General features: G+C 46.0%; 2 protein-coding genes across 2 annotated transcripts in view; both read left to right on the top strand.

The window, feature by feature from the left end:
- The first annotated feature begins 335 nt into the window (after nt 1-335).
- Ddt (D-dopachrome tautomerase) lies at nt 336-2657 on the top strand. The gene is made up of 3 exons (XM_051186917.1): nt 336-487; nt 808-983; nt 2406-2657. Exons 1-3 carry the CDS (start codon nt 380-382, stop codon nt 2476-2478), a joined length of 357 nt encoding a protein of 118 aa, XP_051042874.1. The 5' UTR covers nt 336-379; the 3' UTR covers nt 2479-2657.
- Nucleotides 2658-9511: 6854 nt separating this feature from the next.
- The window catches only part of Cabin1 (calcineurin binding protein 1), a 107742-nt gene continuing 92678 nt past the window's right edge, over nt 9512-24575 (top strand). Inside the window, exons 1-9 of the mRNA XM_051186915.1 lie at nt 9512-9760; nt 15713-15787; nt 16408-16500; nt 16879-16992; nt 18169-18303; nt 20121-20301; nt 21452-21581; nt 22541-22690; nt 23794-24080. Coding sequence (XP_051042872.1) covers nt 15785-15787; nt 16408-16500; nt 16879-16992; nt 18169-18303; nt 20121-20301; nt 21452-21581; nt 22541-22690; nt 23794-24080 — 1093 coding nt within the window. The 5' untranslated portion in view covers nt 9512-9760; nt 15713-15784. The remainder of the gene's footprint in view (nt 9761-15712; nt 15788-16407; nt 16501-16878; nt 16993-18168; nt 18304-20120; nt 20302-21451; nt 21582-22540; nt 22691-23793; nt 24081-24575) is intronic.

The following is a 24575-nucleotide window of genomic DNA, read 5'->3' as shown; positions in this document are numbered from 1 at the left end:
AGTTCCCATATTGAATTTGATATAATCACAATCACTCAAGAAACTTTAAGCCAGCCTGGCGATGTGAAGTCTCTCCTTCAGGAATGTATGTGTTGTGAGTGTTTAGCCGGCTCAACTCAAAGGAAAACAGAGCCCCCTGCTGACTGGGAGGGCCAAAGACGAAGAAGCTCCGACTCCGGTAATTTGGGTCCCGCACACGTGACTGCAGAAGAGGCGTAGCCGTGCTAGCCAACCCAGTAGTGCCGATGCTGTCTGGCCAATGGGAGGCTTAGTTGTAACGCCACGCCCCACCCCGCCCCGTGCCGGGTTTCTGGATCCTCAGCTAGCTCAGGCCGCAGTAGGTGCCCTTGCAGCTTTGCGATCCTTCTCGTCCCCCAACATGCCATTCATTGAGTTGGAAACGAACTTGCCAGCTAGCCGCATGCCCGCAGGGCTAGAGAAGCGGTTGTGTGCGGCCACCGCCGCCATCCTGGACAAACCCGAAGACGTGAGCTCGGGTCGGGGAACCCTGGGCGCGCGGAAGTTGTGGGCTAGGGGTCAGACTTCCCAATGACCTTTACTCTTATCCCCAGAGACCCCCACGCCCCTGCTAACCTCTGACCTTCCGTGTCCCATCCTTCCTCCCCAGGTCTTTTCCTGGTTGCCCCTCCCAGGCGTGACCCTGAAGTGACTGATTTCCCAGGTTTCTGGCCAGCGTCCCCAAACCCTCATCCCTCAGACCCTCACGTTAAGACTTTGGCGCGCTTGTTCCAGACGCCAGCCTGGCCTGCCCGAGCTTCCGGAATTAAACTTTTATGTTCCCTGCAGCGCGTGAGTGTTACATTACGGCCTGGCATGACTTTATTGATGAACGGATCCACAGAGCCCTGTGTCCATCTTCTGATCTCTTCCATCGGTGTTGTGGGCACTGCAGAGCAGAACCGCAGCCACAGCTCCCGCTTCTTCGAGTTCCTCACTAAGGAGCTGGTCCTGGACCAGGACCGGTATGTAGGGCTACTTAAGGGAACTTACTTGGGACTGCTGTGCCGCCAGCGCAGTGATCCCGACTCCGGGCCTGCTGAATGAGGCAGGGGTGGGGGGCGAGGGTGGGGAAATACAATTATCTGCTGGTTTCAGAAAGCACCCCAGGACCTAGTGCGCCTTAGGCACTGGAGCGGTCGGTCTGTGATCAGAATGGTTGCAAGATTTTGATTCCTTCGAAGAGCTGCAGCCATCCCTGTAAGCCCCAGTAAAGGATGGCTTGGGAAACCCCGGTGTTTCCGTGTGTGTGGAGAATGTGCTTAGGAACCGTCAGAACCACTGCTATGATGGCCCCTGCTCTGTCCCTGTCTGGTTTTCAGGGAGAATGTTTCCAGAGGGAATCTGGTTATGACCTGAGGCAAAGACCTTTGGACTAGATAAGGCTCCAGGAGAGTCACTGGATAGCTATAAGTCCTTTGACCCAGACAGCTAAACTCCTTGATTTGAGGGCTACCACAGCCTAAGAGATCCCAGATAAACCTGGACACGAACTATCTCCTGTTTGTAGCCTTCTCTTCCATAAAAGCAATGGGCCAGGGTTGGAGTTTCATATTCCTGAGCCTATCCATGCCAGTGAGGAACTAAGGGGATACTTTTGGAAGAACCTCCCAGAATGGAGTCCTTTTTGGCTCAGGAAAGATAGTAGTGTCTGCCTGTGGTGGCTACTCAAACTCCACCCTTCTGAGGAGGAGACAATACTATTTTTTATTTTGGTTTTTTCGAGACAGGGTTTCTCTGTATTGTTTTGGAACCTGTCCTGGAACTTGCTCCTGTAACACTCTCATGCCCTGCATGTGCCAGGCTCTCTACTCCCATTATCCCTTACAAAGGCTTTCCAGGGTCTTCATGTGCAGATTTGGTGTCTTCATAATAACTGCCTTAGAACGACTTTACAGATGGGAACCTGAGGGGGTCAGCCCTGTGCACAGCTGCCCCCTGGTGCCAGACTATCACTAGGCACTTCTTCCTTTTTTTTTTTTTTTTTTTAATCTTGATGGATTATTTATTGTACAGATTTGAATCAGTGTTGACATTTGCCTGGCTTTGAGCTGGGCTTTGGTTAAAAACTAAATGGCTGGTGCCCTGGGGATGCCCATTGGAGCCTGCAGTTAGTAGGAGGACTGTCCCACTCAGCCCATATAAGCCTGACATATGCAAATGTCCACAGAATATACTGAAGTATTCTTACCATTGTGTTATGTCTGTTCTTTTCCTGGGCCTATGTGTAGCCACTGTCTTGCACCTGACCGTCTTGGTGCAAGGATTATTAACTGGGGTGGGCAGACTGGTAAAATTCCCTATGGGCTGATAGAGGCTGGCCTGAGATTTTACCTTGGCAAATGAGTTTGCCAAGGAGCTGACGTCTCTTTTTCTGCTTCCTAAAGGATAATTATCCGCTTCATCCCCTTGGAGCCCTGGCAGATTGGAAAGAAAGGAACTGTCATGACGTTTCTGTGATTGAAACAAAGAATCCAGGGCATCTGCTGAGCCTGACCAGGGCCTTCCTAGAGAGGCCTCCTGGCAGATACCTCTATTACATGCATGTCTGTGGCTTCACTGCACAATTTTTTGTCTACCCCAGCCTCATGAATAAATATGAAATCAAGTAAATGAAGAGGATGTAGTCCCAATATGAATTCTTTGCTTCTGTAATCTCTCTTTGTCATCCTGGACACTCAAGAGGGTGTGGTTGTTCATGAGAGCAAAGAATGGAGTGTTTCCTATTCATGGGGCTGAAATCTGTTTCATGTTTGCTGAAATCTGGGGTGCAGGCTTTGCTTTCTAAACCTGTGCACAGTCCATTGGGGTCATGAGAGCAACTGGTCTGGCTATCCCTGTTGACTGCTGAGCTGGGCCTGGAGAATAAGGCTGGCTGCATTTCAGGGACCATCCCTGGGGCTTCACTGTGTACCTTGACTCTTTCTGATACTGTACACTTTGCAGAAACTATGCCAAATGTGGAAAATCTGGCCATGTAATATTTGCTAGGGTGTCAAGTATGGAGTTGTGATTCCTTCCACTAGAAATGGAACAGCTGCTGTTCCCAATCCCCATCTACATGGCTTTGTATTTTAGATTCTACAGGTGGTGTGAGCCCAAAGAAGTCTCTGTCTCTTCCTTTCCTTATGTTCTGTGCAGAGCTTACAGCTTATAAGCCATTAATACCTGGGCATAGTTAGATGGTTGGTCATCCTCATTTTCAGACACCGATGAAACATCACATTAAGCTTGTTTTGTAAGCTAATAATGTTAGTTTCCAGTGATATTTGCCTAGACCTCCTGTTTGTGAGTGATGATGCTGGGGCCTCTCATTAAAAACACCACTCTGGAGACCCTTTGACCTCCTTTGTGTTTTATTTCCAAGCATGGGGTGAGGAAGCTACCAATGTGTAGTGCAACGTGACAGCAGCTGGCTGAGTGATGTTGAACATGGTGCTAACTATAGGGTTTGCAGAAGTATTGACCATAGATGTGGAGGATAATGGGAGACATAGTCAGCCTCCAGGTTTGCGGCTGGTGGTGACAGTATCCTTTACTGAGACCATATAATATTTCTGGATTCACAGAGCATATTCTAACAACTATGTGAACAAGATGGTGTATCCAGGCGGCATTGACTAGGTATGAAGTATGAGCTTCTTTAAGAAGAATGAGAGATTCTAGGAACTCCCAGAGGATATGTAGCAGTGCCTTAAGAGGATGATCTCACCCCAGGAGTGCTATCCTGGGGAGATGGTGGGAATGGACCCAAGTTAATCTTGTTCTTGGAAGCCTTCCCTGAGTTTCTGCCTCCTGCAATTGAGGTTTTGTTTCTTTTGTGACATGCTGAGATCAGATGATGGGATGGTCCAGTGCATTGACATGTGACTCTTGACAAGTCACCTAACCTTTCAGTTCTCCTCTGCACCATAAGGAGAGGGAAAATTCCTCACCAAATGGCTGGAGAATGACCAGGGTACCTTCTCTTCCCATTTCATATCCCCAGTGCTGACATCCTGCCTTATCTAAGCAATGGGAACAAAGAAGGCCTCTGACCACTAATACTCCCAGATCTACCGTCCATCCTAAGTCCTTTGGATGTCTGCAGAGTTGCTGTACTAGGCCTGCATGGCACAGGGTGAGCCATTATGATTGTGGGTACAGGCACACCTCCCTGGGAATGCAGCTTTTTGTAAATAAATAAATAAATAATAAAAAAATACATATATATACATACATACACACACACACACAGACACACACACACACACACACACACACACACACACACACACACACACGGGGCTTTAGAACACCAGGTCCTAAAAAGCCAGAAACTGTCAAGTCTAATCACCTTGTGCTACAGCCAAAACAAAGGTAAGAGTCTCCTTGACCCCTGAGCTCCCAAGAGTTAGTCCTGTCCCTTATTTTTTACATATTCTGGACTACCTGAAAAAAATAAATAAGAATCACAGTTGGCTATAGACATTATTCCCCCAAACAATTACTAGGTAGAAAATATTCACATTAAGAATAAGCAAAGACATTTCAATAATGTGTGGAAGTGGAAGAATTTACAGAGAAAAGACTGCCAACGCAGAGTGCTTTGGTTGTTTCTGGGAAGAGTATTGTCCCCTCGTTTGGCTGCTACGGCTCCTCATTGGCCAGTCTTCAGAGAAATGGCTTAAGGCTTTGGGTAAAAGGGCTACGAGAACCTAGTTCCACCTGTTCCTTAGCAAACCTGGCTGGCCACCAAAGCTGGCAGGGAGAGCTTTCTCTGTATTTAGGTATCGGTGCTCATTTTCCAGAGTGTGCAAAGTTGCCTGATTTTGAGTTGGAGGTAAAGTGTTTAAAACACTGTGGCATGACTATTATGGTGGAATTGGGGTAATGCTCCTTATGGGGTGTGTTGAATGAATCTTTATCTAAAGCAGGACTTAGGAACTGTGACCTGTTCTCAAAGGCACTTGAAAGATGGAGAGCCAGCCCAGATGCGGCATGGGGAAGGGTTTTCGACGACACCGAAGTGTTGTAGCATCATGGACAGCAGGTCTTCCTGAAGCCAGCCAGTGCACCTGTGGGTATCTGCATATTGGCAGCTAAATCACGCATGGAGTGTCTGACTCTCTGAGAATGAAATGCTTAACTTTCTTCTTTCCTTTCTTTTGTATATATGTGTTTTACTCTATGTATGTTTATGTACCATTTGCTTGCTTGGTACCTTCAGAGACCAGGAGGTGTTGGATTCCCTAGGACAGGACTTACAGAAGGCTCTGAGCTGCTGTGTGAGTGCTGGGAATTGGACCTCAGTCTTCTAGAAGAACAGCCAATGCTCATAACCACTGAGCCGTCTCTCTGTTAACTGTCTTATAACTGGGACAAAGGGATGAGAGCGTCTGTGAGGTAGATGCTGTTCCCAATGACACCTCCTAGCAGAGTCATAATGGGTGGCTGTCAGTTTCAGGTGCCTCTCCCTGCAGAAATGTTGGTGACCTCACAGTGGCTGTTCCTCATTCTTCTGTCAAACAAAGAGAACTCATTTAAACATGAGTTCTTTTCCTCCTCACTTCCTTCCTTGGCATTCTAAGCTGTCATGGGCAGTGGATTTGGCTTATGAAAATTGGGCTTACTTGATAACAGAAGTGGCATGTTTTCTGTTCTCATGGCTTTGATTCAACTTGGAGGAGAAGGACTTAGCCTGGAGAGTAATGCTGTCTATAGCCACTTCTAGGCTAGTGCGGTTAGTCTTACCTGGAACTTTCTGAACCCCCTGCTATCTTGAGGCTCCTGTACTCTTGTTTGGATGACCTGGGGTATCCAGTCTTCATGGAGTGCTGTGATTGGCAGGGAATAGCAATGGCTAAGCTTTCAGGACATGATCCCTCTAAGAACATGAACTTCTTCCTTTACTTCTGTTGAGAATCCTCAGTTATGTGCCTTGCAAAATCACATCCCAACATATCTATCATGGAAATACAATACAGTACAGCACCTGCTACTAGAAACAGAAGGAAAGCCATTTTAAAAATATTTATTTAGTCTTCTTTTATATATTACATGCACACCACAGTTTCCCCTCCTGCCTCTCCCAGCTCTTCCCTCCCTTTCCTCTCCTCTGATCCACTTGTTTCCCTTCAGAAAAGGGCAGACCTCCCAGGGATATCAACCAAACATAAAGTTGCAATAAGACTAGGTACCTCCCCTCATATTAAGGCTGGACAAGATAACCCAGTAGGGTCCCCAAAGCAGGCAAGAGTCAGTCAGTCCCTGCTCCCACTGTTAGGAGTCCCACAAGAAAACCAAGCTGCATAACCATAACATATGCTGCAGGCTCCTTGATTGTCACTTGATGCTGTAGGATTGGCATTCATGACCTACATGCCCTATCTTGCATTTAGAGGCCCAGTTTAGAGGCCCAGTGGGAAGGGCTTATAGGATATCTCTATCTCTGTTGCTTTTCCAGATGTTGCATGGCATTTGACAGCCATGGACTTTTGAACTCTGCTCAGTGCTGTTTTCCTGAACAGACGTTTAATGATCTGTATTATTAGTGTAAGCCAATGAAACATCAAACTGATGTTTGCCCTGTGGAGTATACACAATTGCTAAATAGAGTCTTCCTGTCTCTGTTGTGTTTTAATTTGAGCACTGCTGAAGTCTTTCCCAAAATGTAGACATGGAGTTCTTCCTGTCTTACTGTCCAGTTGTTTCTGCACTCAGTCCTTCTGCCAAGGTACCCTGATTGCTAAAGTAGCTCAAGAGATGTTTGCAGGTTGAATGTTAATATTTACAGACCTGATGTTATGTGACTTTTCTTGGGGAGACATTAACAGATGTCTGTCTATTCACTCTGCACTGATGACAGACAAAAGAAAGTTACTTAATGAATGTGGGTGGGAGTTTACTTACAGAACATGAGCAACTCAAATGTAGATGCAACACTGAAAAGCCTATGCACTCAAAAAAGCTGCACACCCAGAGCTCAGTGAACAACATGCAGGCAGCTTGACTGACATGAAAGTCTCCCCTTCTTAGCCATTGTTGGAAGGGATCTCAGTTTGCTTTTCTATTGCTGTTATACAAAAACAAAACAAAACAACCCTCCCAAACAATCAGCAACAAAACAAACAAAAACCTAAAACCACACCACAAAAAACAACATGGAGAGGAAAGGGTTTATTTCACTTTATACCTTACAGTTGTAGTCCATCATGAAATAAAGTTGGGGCAGAAACTGAAGGCAGGAACCTGGACGAAGAATCAAAGCATCCACCATGGATGGATGATACTGGCTTGCTCCTCATGACTTCCTCAGCCTCCTTTCTTATACAACCCAGGACCATCTGCCTAGTGGTGGCACTGTCCCCGGCGGCCTGGGATCTCACAACAAATTGTTAACCAAGGAAATAACCTAAAGACTTGCCTATATGCCAGTCTGATGGAGGCATTGTCTCAATTGAGGTTCCTCTTCTCAGATAACTCTAGCTGTGTCAATAAAACAATATGCAGCTAAACAGGACAGAAGGAGGTCTGTGAATCTTCTAAGTTTCAGAAGCTGACCAAGCCTCATATAGACTTGTGAGCCAACAGCTTGCTCCTAGGAGGGGATGTTTCAATTTTGAGAATAGTTACACAACACCAGGGGATGGTACTTTCAGACATACCAAAAGGCAACAGTCTTTCCATGTTAAATCTACCAATCCTACCATATTGACCTCTCCATATTGACTTGTGTGGATTGGCCTCTCACTACTCCAATATTCTCCCTACCCCAGTGTGACTCCCAAGCTTTGTTTTCTGCTAATTTTGATCTTTTGAGGATCTGGAATGATCAATATTGTTTTCCACCTTTGAACCCTTGTCCTGCAGATCCCTGATAGGGTCTTTATCAAAGTTTTCAAGAACTGAGTGATGGGAATCGGATCCAATAAGCATTTAATTCATGCTTAATTTATTTATACTTTTGAAAAAGGGACTTTCTATGTGGACTGACTGTCCTGAATTTTCTGTGTAAACCAGGCTGGCTGGGAACTTGATCCTCCTACCCCAGCCTCCCTAGTGTGCAAAGGCTGAGGTCTAAGCCACCATGACCCATTATTTACACAACTTTAATATAATTTAAATTTGTTTTGTTCTTTCCATTCCTCCCTCCCCTGAAGTCTATACTTCCTATCATAATAAAGCTTTTTATTTTTTGTACTGGACTGATTGAATTATTCAGTATTATTCTCGCTGCCATTAGGGGTTTTTGTATTTAAAGATAGGGTTTCTCTGTGGAGCAGCCATAGCTGTACTGGAACTTGATTTGTCCACCAGGCTGGCTTCGAACTAATAGACACACATCTGCCTCTGCCTCCCAAGTGCTGGAATTAAAGATGTGTGCCCTAAGTGTTTGACTAACTCTCAAGAGACTAACTTCTTCTACAGTGGGTCCTTACCAAGACCTTTTGGACTTTTCAGGTCAAAACCTGAAACACTTATCCACACCCCTTTCTTAACTGGGTCTGCTACCCCCAACCCCCCTTCTGCTTTAGACCATTTGGGTTTCTAAGTCTTTCAGGCTGGCTGTGCTGCATACCTCTAATCTCTGCTTTAGGAGGCAGAGGCGGGTGGATCTCTGAATTTGAGGTTGGCCTGGTATAAATAACAAGTTCCAGACCAGGCAGGGTCCTTAGTGAGACCCTGTTGCAAACACGGAAAACAAACAAAACCAAACGCACATACACACAAACCCCAACCATAAAACAGCCAACGACTTCCTTCAGGAAGGGCGATATAACAGCCGAGCCAGTTCCAGCTCCCTATCTAGTCCTGCCAGAGTTCTGCTCAGGTTCCCATAACCTTCATGACACCTGCCCCGATCTTTGGCATGAATGCCCTTCTTTTAGTGACTTTTGGGTCCCAGTCTACAAACTCGCGCTTCATAAACGCTGCAAATGGTAGTATGTGGTGGGGTCAGCCAGAAACCCCAGTAGCCCGGGAACCGAAACAAGACGGTTGCCACAAGTTCGAGGGTAGCTTGGACTGTGGTGTGAGACACTGTCTTAAAAAGAACAAAACTGAGGGCTGGAGAGATGGTTCAGCGGTTAAGTGCACAGACTACTCTTCCAGAAACCCCGGGTTTAACTCCCAGAACCTACATGGCAGTTCATAACTATCTGTAACTCCTGTTCCAGGGGATCTGACACCTTCACGCCAATGCACATACTAAATTTTAAAAAACTATTGAGTCCTACAGGAACTCAGTACTCTAGAACTGTAACAGCAGCGGGCGAGCGCCCCCACGCGTGGGAAGCTCAGAGACACAGCCTACAGGCCGCCTGCGAATCTGCTCAGACAGCGAGTGGCGCGAGCGTCCGCCGATTGGCTGATACAGCCGGCATTCCAGCCAATAAGCGCTATCCTTGTTGAGCGTGTGACGCACAGGAGTCTGGGTGCTCCGGTCGTTGCCGTGGAGACGCCGGGCGAGTTCCGGAGGATAGGGTTTGCGAGTGTCCCCGGGGCGTGCGCACGGCTGCGGTGAGCGGGAGAAGGCGGAACCACGCGAGAAGGCCGCGACGGCTTTCCGCATCCTCACAGCCGTGGGGCCGAAGCCAGACCCGAGACCCGCGAGCACCGGACCGGGCCTTCTGCCCATGCCGGCTCCTCCGCGCGATTCTCGCCGCCGCCCCGAGGTGCCCTGGGTGGGTCACTGTGACTGCGTCGCGAAGCCATCCCTTTCGGTGCGTCCTTTCATTCACCTTCACAGCCGCCCGGCGAGGTGAGTGTGGTATTTACACGGGTGGCAACGGAGACCGAGGGAAGGTTTTTTTGTATGTTGTTTTGTTTTGTTTTTTTTAAATGGTTTTTTAAAGTTCCAGGAGCGGCTTACACCGGCTGCAAACCATTCCGCTGAACATCCTCCCTGGGGGAGGCAGGCAGATCGGCTTCACCTGGCACTCCCGGTTTCCGCACCTGTGGATTTGGGAAGCTGCTTAACTCTTTAAATAAGACTTGACTTCTTAATTGGACATGAGTGTGGACAGTTACTTTGTTTAGAAACAGAATTTAGAATGGTCTCCTTCCGGGGCTGGCAAATTCTTGTCAGTATATTTACATGCCGATGTGGTTGTAACGTGTTGTCAATGTAATAAGAATGACAATGATTTTAATCATGCTTTAGATTTGGGGTGGCTGTACTCTGGATGTCTGTGAGTGCAAGGTCAACCTAGTCTCGAGCTCCCACCCTCCCACCCCACCTCCAAAAAAAAAAAAAAAAAAAAAGGATTGCCTCCTAGATGCCACTAGGCCCTACATGGTTATCACTGGGTGACCGTGGCGAGAGGCTTAAGTTCTTTTCTTTATCATGCGACCTTGGGCCATGGAAACTGTACCACCATAGTTCCTGTTTATGGTTGTATGCATCGATTTTTATATTAATCTTCAGATGATTTTAATTATTTTTTTAACTTTTAAGGTTTCTTTTTTTAGCTTTTTTTTTTGTTTTGTTTTTTCAAAACAAATTTTATCCTTGTAGCCCTCATTGTCCTAGACCTCACTCTGTCAACCAGGCTGGCCTTGAATTCAAAGATCTACCTGCCTCTGCCTCCTGATGTAAGGATTCAGGCATTATGCTGGCCTGCACGTCACCTGGCAGAATGCACTCAGGCAGTGCGCTGGTCAGCCCAGGTGCAAAGGACCCCTGTAAAAGAAAGACCTCCGCCCACTTAAGGTCTCTTTCCGCTCTCTCTTGCTGTTCCCAAGGGGGCAGATAAGACTTTTTCTGTCTCCCTCTTCTCCTGTGTGCTCTCTCTGTGTGTCTCTTTACCTCTTTTCTCCCCCTCCCCTTTTTAATAAAACTTCTCACTTAAGCTGTCTGCCTGGCCTGTTTGTCACTCCGCCTAGTTCATCCTCGCCTGCCGTGGAATCCGCCAAGGTTCACCACACTTTATCATAACACCGGAGTGCTGGGATTAAAGGCATGGGCCACCTTTTAAAATTATGTTTGTGTGTGGGTATGTGCCCATGAGTACAGTTGCCCAGGAAGGCCAGAAGGGTGCATCAGATTCCCGGGAGCTGGAGTTACAGATGGCTGTGAGCCACTTGACGCTGGTGCTGGAAACCAAGGTTGTATTCTCTGCAAGTGCAATAGGTGCTCTTTTCTGCTGAGCCATGCTCCTGGCTAATTGGCTTTGTACTGTTGTATATTTTGCTACTTTGCCCAGCTCTTTTATTAGTGTATAAGGTTGCCATTGATTATGGTTTTGAAGATTTTTTTTTTCTATTATCAGCACAGCAGTGTTACTTTGTATTCAGTCCTTTATTTTGTTTGAGACAGGGTCTTGCCATATAGCCCACGCTGGCCTTGAGCTCACAGTCCTGCTGCCTAGCCTCCCAGTGCTGAGGTCACAGTGCTGAGATTAAACCTAGCTTTCATACCCATTCTTAAACCTCAGTTTGCTTTTCCTGTTCTCATTGTTGGCCGATCGTCCTAGTGCAATAGTGAGTAGTAACGGAGATGATGGCCAGCCTACTTTTTATTCCTGTTTGTAGTGTTTCTCCACTAAATACTATTTTGGCCTTAGGACCAAGGCATTTATATTATGACAAGAAACTCCTTCAGTTCCCATTTTCTTTAGATGTTTTTCTGTTCATCGGTATTGAATTTTGTCAGGTATTTTTAATCTAAAAACGTTAAATTTGTTTTAAGACATCTGTGTGTAGCTGCTTGCATCATGAGCATACAGTACCTGCAGAAGCCAGAAGAGGGCACTGGATCCCTAGAACTGGGTTACAGGTGGTGGTGAGCCACCTGATTTGTGAGCCGAACCTGGGTTCTCAGCAAGGGCAGCCAGTGCTTTTAAGTGCTAAGCAGTTTCCTTATGGACATAATTTTATGATTTTTTTTAACATGATTTAATCACGGTTCACTTTTATATTTTGTTACATTTGTTTTAGTTTGATTTACTTTTTAAAAATATTTTCATTTGTTTTACATCCCAATCATAGTTTCCCCTCTCTCCTCTTGACATCCCCCCCCCCACTTTCCTCCCTTCCATTCTTCTCTGTTTCTGTTCAGAAAGGGGCAGAATTCCTATGGGTGTCAACAAAGCTTACCTAGAAGTTGTTTTTTTTTTTTTTTTTTTTTTTTTTTGGTTTCTTTCTTGCAAACCTGAAGCTTCTCACTAGTTGGCTGGCCAGGGAGCTCCAGGGGTCATATGTAGCTGTTTCTAGTCTAGGCTTGTAGCTGTTTCTAGTTCTAGGCTTGTAGATGTACGCTGGGGCTCTGAGCTGAGGGCCTCATGTTTGCACAGTAACCTCTTTATCAACGGAGTCATCTTCACCCTTAGTGACAGGCTTTGATCAGAACTATCTATGTTTGTGGAAAGTCAGTGTGTGTGTGTGTGTGTGTGTGTGTGTGTGTGTGTTTTGTACTTGCTGTAGTGAAGATGTGAAGGTTAGAGGACAACCTTGGGTGTTGGTCCTTGCCTTTTTCCCTCTCCCCTTTTAAGACCATTTTTGGGGTCAGAAAGATTCCAATAGTTAAGAGCACTGGCTGTGTTCCAGAAGACCCAGATTAGATTCCCAGCACACATATAGCAGCAAACAATTGCCTGTAACTCCAGTCTCAGGGGAGCTAATGTCCTTTTCTAGCCTCTGTAGATACCAGGCACACATGTAGCACACAGGTATACATACAGGCAAAACACCTATACACATAAAAAAAAGAGGAATTTAAAATATTACTATTGCGGTAAATAAGGATCAGGATAAACAAATAGGCCGAATAGATGTTTATTCAGGGAGAAATAACTTACAACCTAGCCAGATGAACACCAGGAAATTCAACCCGATCCTCTCCTGTCCGAGTCACGCCAGCAAGAGAGAGCGCCTTCCTGGCCCCCTCCGACCTCCTTCCTCAGGTCACCTCCGCCCATCGCTCCACCCCCAATGGGCGTGGTCAGTGCTACAGAAGGACTACCTCACTACATATTACTGTGTATATGATGTGTGTGGAGGTCAGAGCATTCATTTTGGTGTTGGTTCTCTCCTTCCACCCCCGTGGGCTCCAGGGATTGAACCTGGATTGTAAGGCTTACATGGCAAGCACCTGTGCCTGCTGAGCCACCTCTCCATCCCAGTTTAGTGTGTGTGTGTGTGTGTGTGTGTGTGTGTGTGTGTGAGTGTGTGTGTGTGTGTGTGTGTGTGTGTTGGGGTGGATGTACACACGACACAGCACACATGCAGAGGTCAGAGGACAGCTCTGTGCAGGTTTTTCACTTCCGTGTTTATGTGGATTCTGGGGATGGAACTGGGGTTGTCAAGCTTATGCATTTTCAGGCTGAGTGATCTCCCTCGCCCTTCTTTGTTCTGAAATCAGTGTCTCTTGTTCACTGCTGTGTACACCAGGCTAGCTGATCTGGGAGCTTCCAGGGCATCTCCTGTGTTTACTTTTCATCTTGCTATAGAAGCACTAGATCACAGACATAAGATTTCTTCTCTTTAGTTATATGTGTGGCTATGTATGTTTGTGCACATGGGTGAGTGGGAGGAGCCTTGGAGGTCAGAAGAGGATATTGTACTGTCTAGACTTACAGGTGGTTGTAAGTTGCTTGACATGGGGTCTTGAGAGCTGAACTTGTACTCTGCAAGAAGCTAAGTGATCTGCAGTGCTAAACCATCTCTCCCGCCCAGCCCCATCTTCTCTCAACACTGTTACATTGGGAACCAGATTTCAGGGTGCATGCTGGAGGGGACCAATACTGTGCAAACCACAGAACTCTCCAGGTAGCCCTTCTCTGTTTTGAGCATACTAGGTCAGAAATGTAGATGCAAATGTTTCTCTTTCTACAGCACCCAAACAACAACAACAATAAAATAATGATAAGTAGTAGCAGAATAACAGATTCACAAGGTATGGCAGTTTCTGTGGTACCAGTTTGCCAGACACCCTCACTTTCCTTGATGATCTGATTGAGAGGTAAATGCAGATTCTTTATTCTGATGTTAGTTCCTAATATTAACTTTAGGTTACATATTACAAATTACACAGTAACTCTTTTGTGATGGTGATGTATCTCCATACAAGAACATGCGTCTGGCAAAGACGCAGAAGAGAAGAGGAAACAGACACTGGGTGCAGTGCCCCCAGTTTGTACTTCGTGCATGTGGAATGTCCAAGTTGTTAGGAAGTTACCATGGTTTTAGCCATGCACAAACAGTCTTGTGTGTTGGCTGCTTCAGAGTTCCCTGAATCCAGATGAGTGGATTCTCTCTCTTTCTCTCTCACTCACACACACACACTCTCTCTCTCCCCCTCTTCCTCTCCCTCCTTCCCTTCCCCTCTCCCTCCCTCCCTCCTTTTCTCCCTCTTTCCTTCTCCCCCTCGACCCCCCCCCCATCTCCCTCCCTCCCTCTCTAGAATTGCTGACAAGGGGTAAGAGGCCATAGCAGAGTTCAAGGGGTTTCAGGAGTCCTGAGAAGTAGGAAAGGTGGTGGGAATGCAGATAATGGTCCACTTCCAGGGAAGCTGTTATGAGCCAGACCGCCTTTGGCTGTGGATTTGAGAGCAAAGCTGCGGGGTTGAGTCCATTGGCAGAGAGAGGGGAAACGGCAATACTAGGTCCAGATGGGCAGCTAGTACAAGCAGCAGCGGTTGGTTAGGTTCTGTCAACAGCTGGGACATAGCTGACCTGAAGCTACTGGGAAAGTTGGGATTTGCTTGCCTGTCAGCCCTGATGCACACACACCAGATGGTCAGATAGGTGCGTGGGGGCTGTTGCCAACACAGTGCTGGCTTCTACCTCTTTCCTTAGTCTGGCATGTCCAGTAAATTGTTGGGCCTAGTTTTCCTGATATAATTTTAATATGCCCGTGTGCTCCCACAGCCCCAGTTCACCCGATAAATGTATAGTATGGCAACCTTTCTAGTCCCAGGAATAAGTAATTTTTCAGTCTGTGCTGTATGGTGGTGCTAAACAGGTGGACTGTTCACATGTCCACCATGTACATAGTCAGCCTCCATTCTCAAAATGGGGCTCAAAGCTGCTTGTAAAATGAAGTCTCTGAGAGCAAGGCACAGTCTGAAGAACCAGAATTTTCCACAATATAGACTTGGAGCAAGTGGGGCACTGGCTGATCTCAACATTCTCCTTGCCTGCTGGTCCATTCTGTCTATTCCAGATATGTCACATAACTGGAACCAGACAGTGTTGACTCTTTTGCATGTGTCGTCTTTTATTTAGCTTAGTTTTATAGGTTCCTTCATATTGGAGCATGTATCAGAATATTATTCTTTTATGAATAGACAGTGTTCTTCCATGGACTTTCCCCATTGTATTTGTTCATCGGTTTATGGCTATTGTGGTGGCTTCTCCTTTAAGCCTGTGGGAATAATGCTGCTATGTCCATTCATGAGCTAGTTTGGTGTGGGGCCTGTTTTCTTCTGAGTAAATGCATGGGAGTGGAACTTGGCAGATCACATGCTGATTCTGTTTAGCACCTTGAGGAACTGCCAATGCATTTTGCATCGGGGCTGTTTGGTATTTCCAGGAACAACATACGAAGTTCTAATATCACCATACTCTTGCCACCCCCATCATCTTTTACTGACTTCAAACTGGTTTGCCTTCCTTTAATTCTGTTTTTTTCCCAAATTTCTAAGACACAGGTGGGCCTTAGCACTGTGCCGTTTCTGGGTCTTCCTGAACTCCTGGTCCTGTTTCCTTTTTAGGGGGCTGTGGACTGGCACATCCTCTACCAGTGATGGGAAGTGATCCTCCGTGGTGGTGCTGAATCTCTGAATATGGTAAGAGCTTATGCCTGCCTAAGTTGTTGGTGACAGTGTTGTCACTTTGCTCCTGGGAGGTAAGGGATGTTTTCCTTATGCAGCCTTCCTTCCAGGAAGGCTATTGCTACACCTGTGGATAAGGATACTGACTGGCTGTTCCTTGTAGGGCTTCAATCACATTTGTAGGAAGACACAAGATTGACATGTTTCATTGTGATTGTTGTTCTGTTTTGTTTTTTCGAGATAGGGTTTCTTTATGTAACAGCTCTGGCTGTCCTGAAACTCTTTTTGTAGACCAGGCTGGCCTCGAACTCACAGAGATCCCCCTGCCTCTGCCTCCTGAGTGCTGGGAATAAAAGCATGCACTACCACGCCTGGCTGGGATTGTTATTTTAACACATGGGTCTTGTACTGTGTTAGCAGAATCCGGTGCCCCGAGCCTCTGTTTATTTTGTGGTGGACAGTATCCAAGGTTGACTTTCCATTCTTATTGACATCGTCCTCAAGACAAATTCTTATTCTAGTTTTTCCTCTGGGTGACTGTTGGTGGCTCAGTCTGCCATAGCTTTTCATAGTAGCCCAGAATGTGTTGGAAGCAGGATTGTATTCATCTAAGTAGCTCCTCTGAACATTTCCAGATTCGAATTGCAGCCTTAAATGCCAGCTCCACAGTTGAGGATGACCATGAAGAAAGCTTCAAAGGCCACAAAGTCCAGACAAAGGAGGCCCAGGTATGTACTCCAAGACCTTCCCTGGAGGGAGCCCTTGCTGCACATTTTAAATGAGTCCAGGCATATCCTTCATGGGCTTTCTCAAGGGAACTTGCACTGTGCTGGTGGCTGGCTTGTGTTGAGCTTGTTTCACTTGGGAGATAGTCACGCTGAGGAGCTCCATACTCTGCCCTTGTGTGCTGCCTCTTGCCTCCCTCAGTGGTGCCTGCATCTCTCTGTGTATGCCCTAAAAGAACTCTTATCTTTCCCAGTAGTGAGGTCTGGACACTGAGTAGTAGAATTTTCTTTGCTCTAGAGGCTATGGCTGACAGTTGACATTTTTGGTTTAAAAAGATCAACTTTAGTGTGGTGTGAGACATCTCATGTCTTGGTTTGCAGGAAGCAGAGGCTTTTGCCTTATACCACAAGGCCCTGGATCTACAGAAGCATGACAGGTTTGAGGAGTCTGCCAAGGCCTATCATGAGCTCCTGGAGGCGCGCCTGCTGCGGGAGGTGAGGTACTGGGAGGCTGGGCTGTGTTTTTTGAGACAGAGTCTCACTTTGAAGTCCAGGCTAGCCTGAAACTTCAGGTTCGCCTAAATGCTGGGATTGTAAGCATGGAATACCCTACACAGTGCTTTTCAGTGTCTGTCTGTGTACATACATGTATATGTGCATGTGTGTTTGGTTTTAGTTTTTTTCTTTTTGAGACAGGAGCTCATGCAGCCCAGGCTAGTCTTGAATTTTCTGTGTAGCCAAAGCTAGCCTTGAACTAATTGTCCTACCCCACCAACTGAGTGCTGAATGCAGTTTAGCCTGAATTGCCTATGTAGACAGGTTGACCTTTAACAGAATTCTGCCTGCCGCTGCCTCTTCAATGCTATGATTAAAAGTTTGTATCACCATGCCCAGACAGTTTTTTTGGGGAGTGAATGGGGGTTCAAGACAGGGTTTCACTGTGTAGCCGTGGCTGTCTTGGAACTTACTCTGTACCTAAAACTCACAGAGATCTGCCTGCTTCTGCCTCCTAAGTGCTGAGATTAAAGTCATGTGCTACCCCACGCCTGACTCCGGCAATAGTTTTTATTCAGTGATTTCTTGTAAGATTAAATGTTTTTAAGGCATTGCTATAAAAGCAACAGTGAGTAATTTTTTATATGTTAAAGATGTTTATAATCCTATATTGTTTGATCTCATATTCATATTTGCTATCAGGCTAAGATTACTGTCCTTTTATTATAGAGTTCACTGACAGCAGCTCTTTAGTTGGAATATCTTGTGGGTAGCTGTGTGATGATCCAAAGTCAGGAGCTTGTCCTCCTGGGGCAAAGCTTTAGGTCCTGACTGCTCACTCCAGGAAGCCTCTTCACACTTGTCCCTGAATAGGGGGACTGGCTGGGCTGGTTTGTCAGAACTGATAATGTTACTAGCTACACTGAGCAGCTGGGGTCCAGCAGCAGGGGTAGAGAGGGGTCTCCTGTCTTCCTTGATTACCAAATTTTTGCAGAGTACTTCATAGTTTGGCCTTTCTTTGTATGATTGGAGCTATTGGGTTTGCCAAGGATTCCCCAGGTGAGGTGAACTGGGCTGTCTCGGGCAGTAGCTGGCCTGGAAATCAGGATCCCTGTTGATTGCTCGCTGAAGCTGTAGGGTCATGCATGGTGCCAATTCTGCTTCTGTGTTTCTCAGGCCGTTTCATCCGGAGATGAGAAAGAAGGGTTGAAACACCCTGGACTGATACTAAAATATTCCACATACAAGAACCTGGCCCAGCTGGCAGCCCAGCGAGACGATCTAGAGACAGCCATGGAATTCTATTTGGAGGTATGGAGTTGGTACTACTCAAGTACCCATTTACAAAATCCATGAGTTGGATATAATGTGGTCTTATTGACTGAAAGAAGGATTTGTAATGGTGTCCCACCAGGCTACTGAGCCCAAGATATTATTAAATGCAAAAAGGCCTGGAAAGCAGGGCTAGGGACTAGGAAAGCAGAGGACTTCATGTGAGATTTTCTACCATCAGTACACATGTGACTGTAGGCAACTCATTTAATCCATTCAAACCTCCAAGTTTATACCAATGTGATAGGAGAAAAAAAGGGGGGAGGGTAAAGCTGGGCATAGTGGTACATATCTATAAGCCAAGCAGTGGAGGGGCTGAGGTTGGAGGATCACCTAGCAAGTTTGGAGCAAAGTAACAAGTTGGTGCATTTTTTAGTTATGAAGACCAGAGCCTGACACCTGTATTCAGTGCACTCTAGTCATAATAACATTGGCATTATTTTTGTTGCTCTCTCTGTGGGCATCTCTGATACACCAGATAGTGTGCTAAGTGCTCTCCATGCAGTTTCATGCCGTTTGCAAGGAGGGTGACCTTATCCTCAGTTCAGTGATGAGGACACAGGCTTAGGTCATTTGTCTACTTAATGTTGGAGCAGTGATGTGAACTAAGGTCTTCTGAAAGCCTATTGTTTTTTCTAGAATCATGTAAGACTTCCATATTCTCTTTGTATCCGATTCCTCTTCTTTTGATTTGTTTTAAAGGTATATTTTTAATTATGTGTATGTGTGAGTATGTGTATATGACTGCAGGCACTTGTTAGTGCCTTTGGCTTCAGATCAATCCCCTGAGAGCTGGAGTTACAAGTGTGAGCTGACTGACATGGGTGCCGGGAATCAAACTGGCATCCTCTGCAGGAGCAGCAAGTGCTCCTAACCTCTGAGCTATCTTTCCAGCAGCTGCTTTTACCCGGAATGCTATCCTCGGGAGCATGTCCTGCTTTTTTGGTACAGGGTCTCTTACTGGCCTTGAGTTCAACCAGTTAGAACTAGTCTAGTTGGCCAGTGAATCTCAGGCCATTCTGTTTCTGCCATTCCAGCCCTAGGAACAAACATGTACAGTATTCTTAATGGGTTTGAGGATCAAACTCGGGTCCTCATGTTTGTTAGGCAAGCTCTTTACAGACAGAGCTTTCCCTCAAGAGTCTTCTTTCACTTACCATTAAATATCTAAGGAACACAAGTGTTTCCATTAGCATATTATGTGGAGTAACATTTTTAAAAAGTAAGTTTTGTGTAACAGTCTCGTGTATTTCAGGGCTATGAAGGGAGGATGACCTTGATTTCTTAATCCTCCTCAAGGGCTGGGATTACAGACATGGCTTATTACATAACATGCATTTCTTAAGGAATTCATTATGTAGTGTAGGCTGTCCTGAAACTTACTTTATAGCCCAGGTAGGTCTTGAACTTGCTGTCTCCTGCCTCAGCCTCCCGAATGTTGGGATTATAGGTGTGAGTCACCATGCCCTGTTCCATATGACTTTTTGGTTTTTTAAGACAGGGTTTCTTCTCTGTGTAGCCCTAGCTGTCCTGGAACTAGCTCTGTAGACCAAGCTGTCCCCGAACTCACAGAGATCTGCCTGCCTCTGCCTCCCAAGTGCTCCTGGCCTCCATGCAACTTTTTATGTGTCATTTTCTCTGGGTCTTAGAAACATGTGACTCTAGGAAAGTAGACCAGCTTTATTATAAGTAGGCACATTATCTTGATATAGCTGGACCAGTGTTTTGTCCCCTCTTTGCCTGCTCAGTGAGAAATCTAAGTGCATACATTTACCCTCTGCTTATACTGCTTCTAGGCGGTGATGCTGGATTCCACAGACGTCAACCTTTGGTATAAAATTGGACACGTGGCCCTGAGGCTCATCCGGCTTCCCCTGGCACGCCATGCTTTTGAGGAAGGGCTTCGGTGTAATCCTGACCACTGGCCCTGCTTGGACAATCTCATCACTGTTTTGTACACCCTCAGTGATTACACAAGTGAGTCGGGACAGATGAGAGAGGTTGACTTGGGTAAGCTGGTAGCAAAATTGATCTCGTTAGACTTTCTGTCAAGCTGAGGAAGAACGTACTTGCTAATTCTGTTTTCCTTTCTTCATTAACCAGAGGCTTGTAAGTAAAGGGTAAGATAATAGTAATGTGTTCTCTAAAGGATGCTCCTTTTCTTTTGTGTACCATCGTGCCTTTTTGGGTTGTTGTTCTTTGTTTTTTTTTTATTTGTTTGTTTTTGTTTTTTGTTTGTTTGTTTGTTTGTTTTTTTGAGAAAAAGCCTCCTCTGTCACCTAGGCTAGTCTTGAACTTAAAATGCCTGTCACATTGAGTGGCTTAATGGGAGACATTTATTCCTCCTCACTTTGGAGGCTAGGAAGTCTAAGTTCAGGGTGTCACCAGATTGGTTCCTGGTCTTGGCTTCTGTGTTTGCTGCCTTTTGTAGCTTCACTTGATGGGGTGGGGTGGAAACGAGAAGGAAGGTGAGCCCATTTTATGTGCATGTGATACTAGAGGTGTAATTTATCCTGGAGCAAAATTCTTCTTTACCCGTGGGCCCAGCCAGATAGTTTATGTGTTCCAAAAATATAATGGTTGGTGTTTGTACAAGAAACTTTCCCTTGCCTATCCCCAAAGTGAGAAATAGAAAAAAGGGGATTGAAAAGTTCCAGATAAACCCAGAACTTAGGCAAATTCATCAAGTCCTTAAGTTTAGGAATAATTGTCTTTGGCTTGATGCTCTTGTCCTCTAGGCCCACTGGGTGGCATTGCCACTCTCACAGCTGAGGTGACCAGATATTTTTAAGGATATGAGCCAATAGCTAATCACTGTGAGCTCTAAAAAAATTTTTTTTTCAGCAGCAGTTACTAAATATGAAATCACAGGGTTAAGGCTGTATAGGAAAGTCATACAGTCTGTTTGCTTCTGGTACTGGCTGTCCTACTCACCTGTAGGTGTGTGTTCTGGCGTATTCTTGATATGGTAGTCTCAGCAGTTGTTACTAATTGAGTTGGGTGAGATGCCAGCTCACCATTATTGTTGTGTATTTTAATTCCAGAGTGGGAACATTTTCCTGGTGTTAACTGGAAGGCTAGAGTTGTGAAAGCAGTCTTAGCTCCTAACCTGTTTCTTTCCTGCTAGCATGTCTGTACTTTATCTGCAAAGCCCTGGAGAAAGATTGCCAGTATAGCAAAGGCCTGGTCCTCAAAGAGAAGATTTTTGAAGAGCAGCCTTGTCTCCGGAAGGACTCCCTCCGAATGTTCCTCAAATGGTAAGGCCTGCATCAAGTTCCCATGTGTATCTGGTAAGCGTCAGGAGCGTCCTTCATCCCCATCACACACTCACTCCCTCTGATCTGTGGTTTGTTATTTGGTGGGTTAGATGATAGGGATTGAATTCACGGTACAGCCCCTGCCAAGATTTTGTCATCAGTACCCGAATCAGTGTCCCAAACATGCCCCAGTCTTGTGCCACGTCTGCTATGCCCCCAGCGAAGCTCATTCCTACATACATCACCCAGGGACCCTTTGTAGCCCGGGCTCTTCCTTCTATCTCCCTTTACTTCCTGCTTTCCTCTCTCTGAGTCCTTTGTTAGAGCTGCCTCAGGTGCCTGGCACTTTCCTACCTGGCCCCCTTGTGCCTTCCTGTCTGTTCAAACCTGTGATTGCATTAACCTCCTGTGGTGCTACTCTGTCTCTTTAAGCCTACCCCTGTGCTCATGAATGTCTTGAGTGAACTAATGTTTCTGGGGAGACTGTTAAGTCTTTTGAGTGGCTGTAGTGGAGTAGTCCTGCTGGAGGCACCAGGACAATCTGGGCACACTTAGAGGGCAGGTATTGTCACCTCAGGCTGTGAGTGGTCAGTTGAGACCTTTCTGTATTTTGGAAATGGCATTGATTTTGGTGAACATAATTGTCTAATGACTTTTGGAACAGACAGTTGAGGCTTTTCCTACGGCTTTTCAGACGTGAAGGTGATGCTATTAATACATATGAAAACTCTTTGCCCAGTTGTGAATTGTGGAACAAAGGCTTTTTTGATTTCCAGTATATGTGGGTATAAGAATGCTGATAACTACCCATTGGAGGACAGAGTCACGTTGTAACTTATGTTCAGCAAGAATCAATTACTAATCAAAGGGTATTAACCTAAATGTATCCCTGTCTACAAAATTTTAGCATTGGCTCTAGTATTAACACTGTGATTTCCTCCTGTCTTTTACACTTTTAGTGACATGTCAATTCACGATGTGTCAGTGAGTGCAGCAGAGACACAGGCCATTGTAGATGAGGCTCTGGGGCTACGCAAGAAGAGGCAAGCATTGATCGTGCGGGAGAAGGAACCGGACCTGAAACTAGTGCAGCCCATTCCTTTCTTCACGTAGGTCATCTGGTTTCTTTAGGAATATTGGGTTGGCTGGTAAGATACTCCCTGCACAGGAGGGAGAGACCCCAGGCCAGATCTGGGGCTGGAAGTGGGGTAAGGCTGGTGCACAATGGCTGGAGAGCTGGAGACATGTTCCTACTTGCAGGCTGCTACAAACAGCTCTCTTAAGCATGCCCAGTAAGTGCTCTCTCCAAGCACTAGGAATGTCCCTGTCCTTCTCAGTCTTCTCTAATGAGAAGAGGAAAGAATGCAGCAGCCATCATCCCGGAGAGAACCTGGCACTCTGGAGTTTGTTACAGGTGCAGACTTTCCTGCTGTGTTCATATTAGGGCCAAATGAGCTATAAGATGTGTAAGGTGAGCCTCACTATAGCCCTGAAATGTGTAAGAGGGCCTCTTCTTTCTGGAAGGGAGAGTTGATGTTGGTGGCCCACTGGAGTTGGGATAGTTTAGCACTGTAGTAAGCTTTGGCATTTATTTTTGCTTTAAAAATTCTTGTGTTATTGACAATCTCATGCCTGAAATCCCAGAACTTAGGAGGCCAAAGCAGGTGGGTCTCTAGATTGCACTTCATAGTGAGTTTGAGGCTAGCTAGGGCTGTCTCAAACATAAATATGCGCACACAAATTCTGCCACTAAATCTTGAGTTTTTAAATTTATACTGATGTCCTGGCATCAGTATACTAACTCCTTACCCCTCAATGACCTTACTCAGAGTCATTGCAACTGTGGTGTAGAGCCCCTCTCCTGTGGCCTTTCATAGCAGGCCTGGTGCTGATAGTTGGGAACATTACATGCTATTTCTTAAGAACTGGGAATAGCATCCCTCTTTTATAGGGGCTGATGTAATGGAATAGAACACTAGGGGACTCTGCTGGGGTGAAGAACAGGAAGAGACCAGTCACTGCACCTGCTTTGATTTGTAGCTTCTCCATTGTAGCACATATTGGAGTCAACACTGTAATAGTGACAAAATGCTGACTGCCTTCTCCCTGCTCTGTTGAGGTCACAGCTCTGGGAATAGTTCTGCTGAATCTATACAGGCAAGTTGGCCTCTGTGACAGGTGCTAACCAGGTATGGTGGCCTTTTCTTTGTAGGTGGAAGTGCCTTGGAGAGAGCTTGCTGGCCATGTATAATCACCTCACCACTTGTGATCCCCCAAGGCCCAGCCTCGGCAAGAGGATTGACCTGTCTGACTACCAGGATCCCAGCCAGCTACTAGCATCCTCTGTAGTGGTTACACCAGTCACTGTGGTCCAGCCAAGTCCTGTTAGCACCAACCCAACTGTTTCTGTGGCTGAGCCTGTGCTGTCCTATACCTCAGTGACCACAACCAGCTTCCCGCTGCACAGTCCTGGCCTACTGGACACAAGTGCTCCCATGGGTAAGTACACCTTGTGAAGTCACACTCTGGATAACCTAATGTGTTGATCAGGAACAAGAGTAGGGACTTTGGCATCCCCAGGAATACATCACAAGGCATCTCCAGGGAAAGGCATCATTGCTGGTCCTTGTGGCCTGAGTGAAATGAGCACTCCAGCCTTGTAGAAAACTGGTCAGCCTGGCCCCAGGCCTAGCACAGAAGCATTGACACTCAGGGGATGGGGTTCTGGATGCAGCTCCTTGGTAGATTCCCTTCCCAACTGCTAAGTCTTTGCCAAAAAGTTCCTCTCCCCTTTGTGATGGCACCTGTTTGTGTGTCCTTGCTACTGGTCTTGCTACATGCATGCATGCATTCTGAGTTTATTGACCTTAGAAACAATTAAAGTCATTACCATGTATAATAGTTCATTTTTATTAGCACTGAACTTATAAAAAGTTTTTACCAAAAGCTCTGATGCAGTTTCCTATATTTCCTGTGAGTGTACAAAAGAACATT

The sequence above is a fragment of the Phodopus roborovskii genome, unplaced genomic scaffold (genome assembly GCF_943737965.1).
Source record: "Phodopus roborovskii unplaced genomic scaffold, PHOROB, whole genome shotgun sequence".
NCBI lineage: Eukaryota > Metazoa > Chordata > Mammalia > Rodentia > Cricetidae > Phodopus > Phodopus roborovskii.
The sequence above is the reverse complement of the archived record's forward strand: the minus strand, read 5'-3'. Positions and strand labels throughout refer to the sequence as shown.

What these genes read in the sequence shown, in the direction of transcription:
- Ddt (XM_051186917.1), top strand. Translation starts at nt 380, where the DNA reads ATGCCATTCATTGAGTTGGAAACGAACTTGCCAGCTAGCCGCATGCCC. An exon ending in TCCTGGACAAACCCGAAGAC is followed by an intron (nt 488 to 807) that starts GTGAGCTCGGGT and finishes TGTTCCCTGCAG; the next exon opens with CGCGTGAGTGTTACATTACG. An exon ending in CTGGTCCTGGACCAGGACCG is followed by an intron (nt 984 to 2,405) that starts GTATGTAGGGCT and finishes TGCTTCCTAAAG; the next exon opens with GATAATTATCCGCTTCATCC.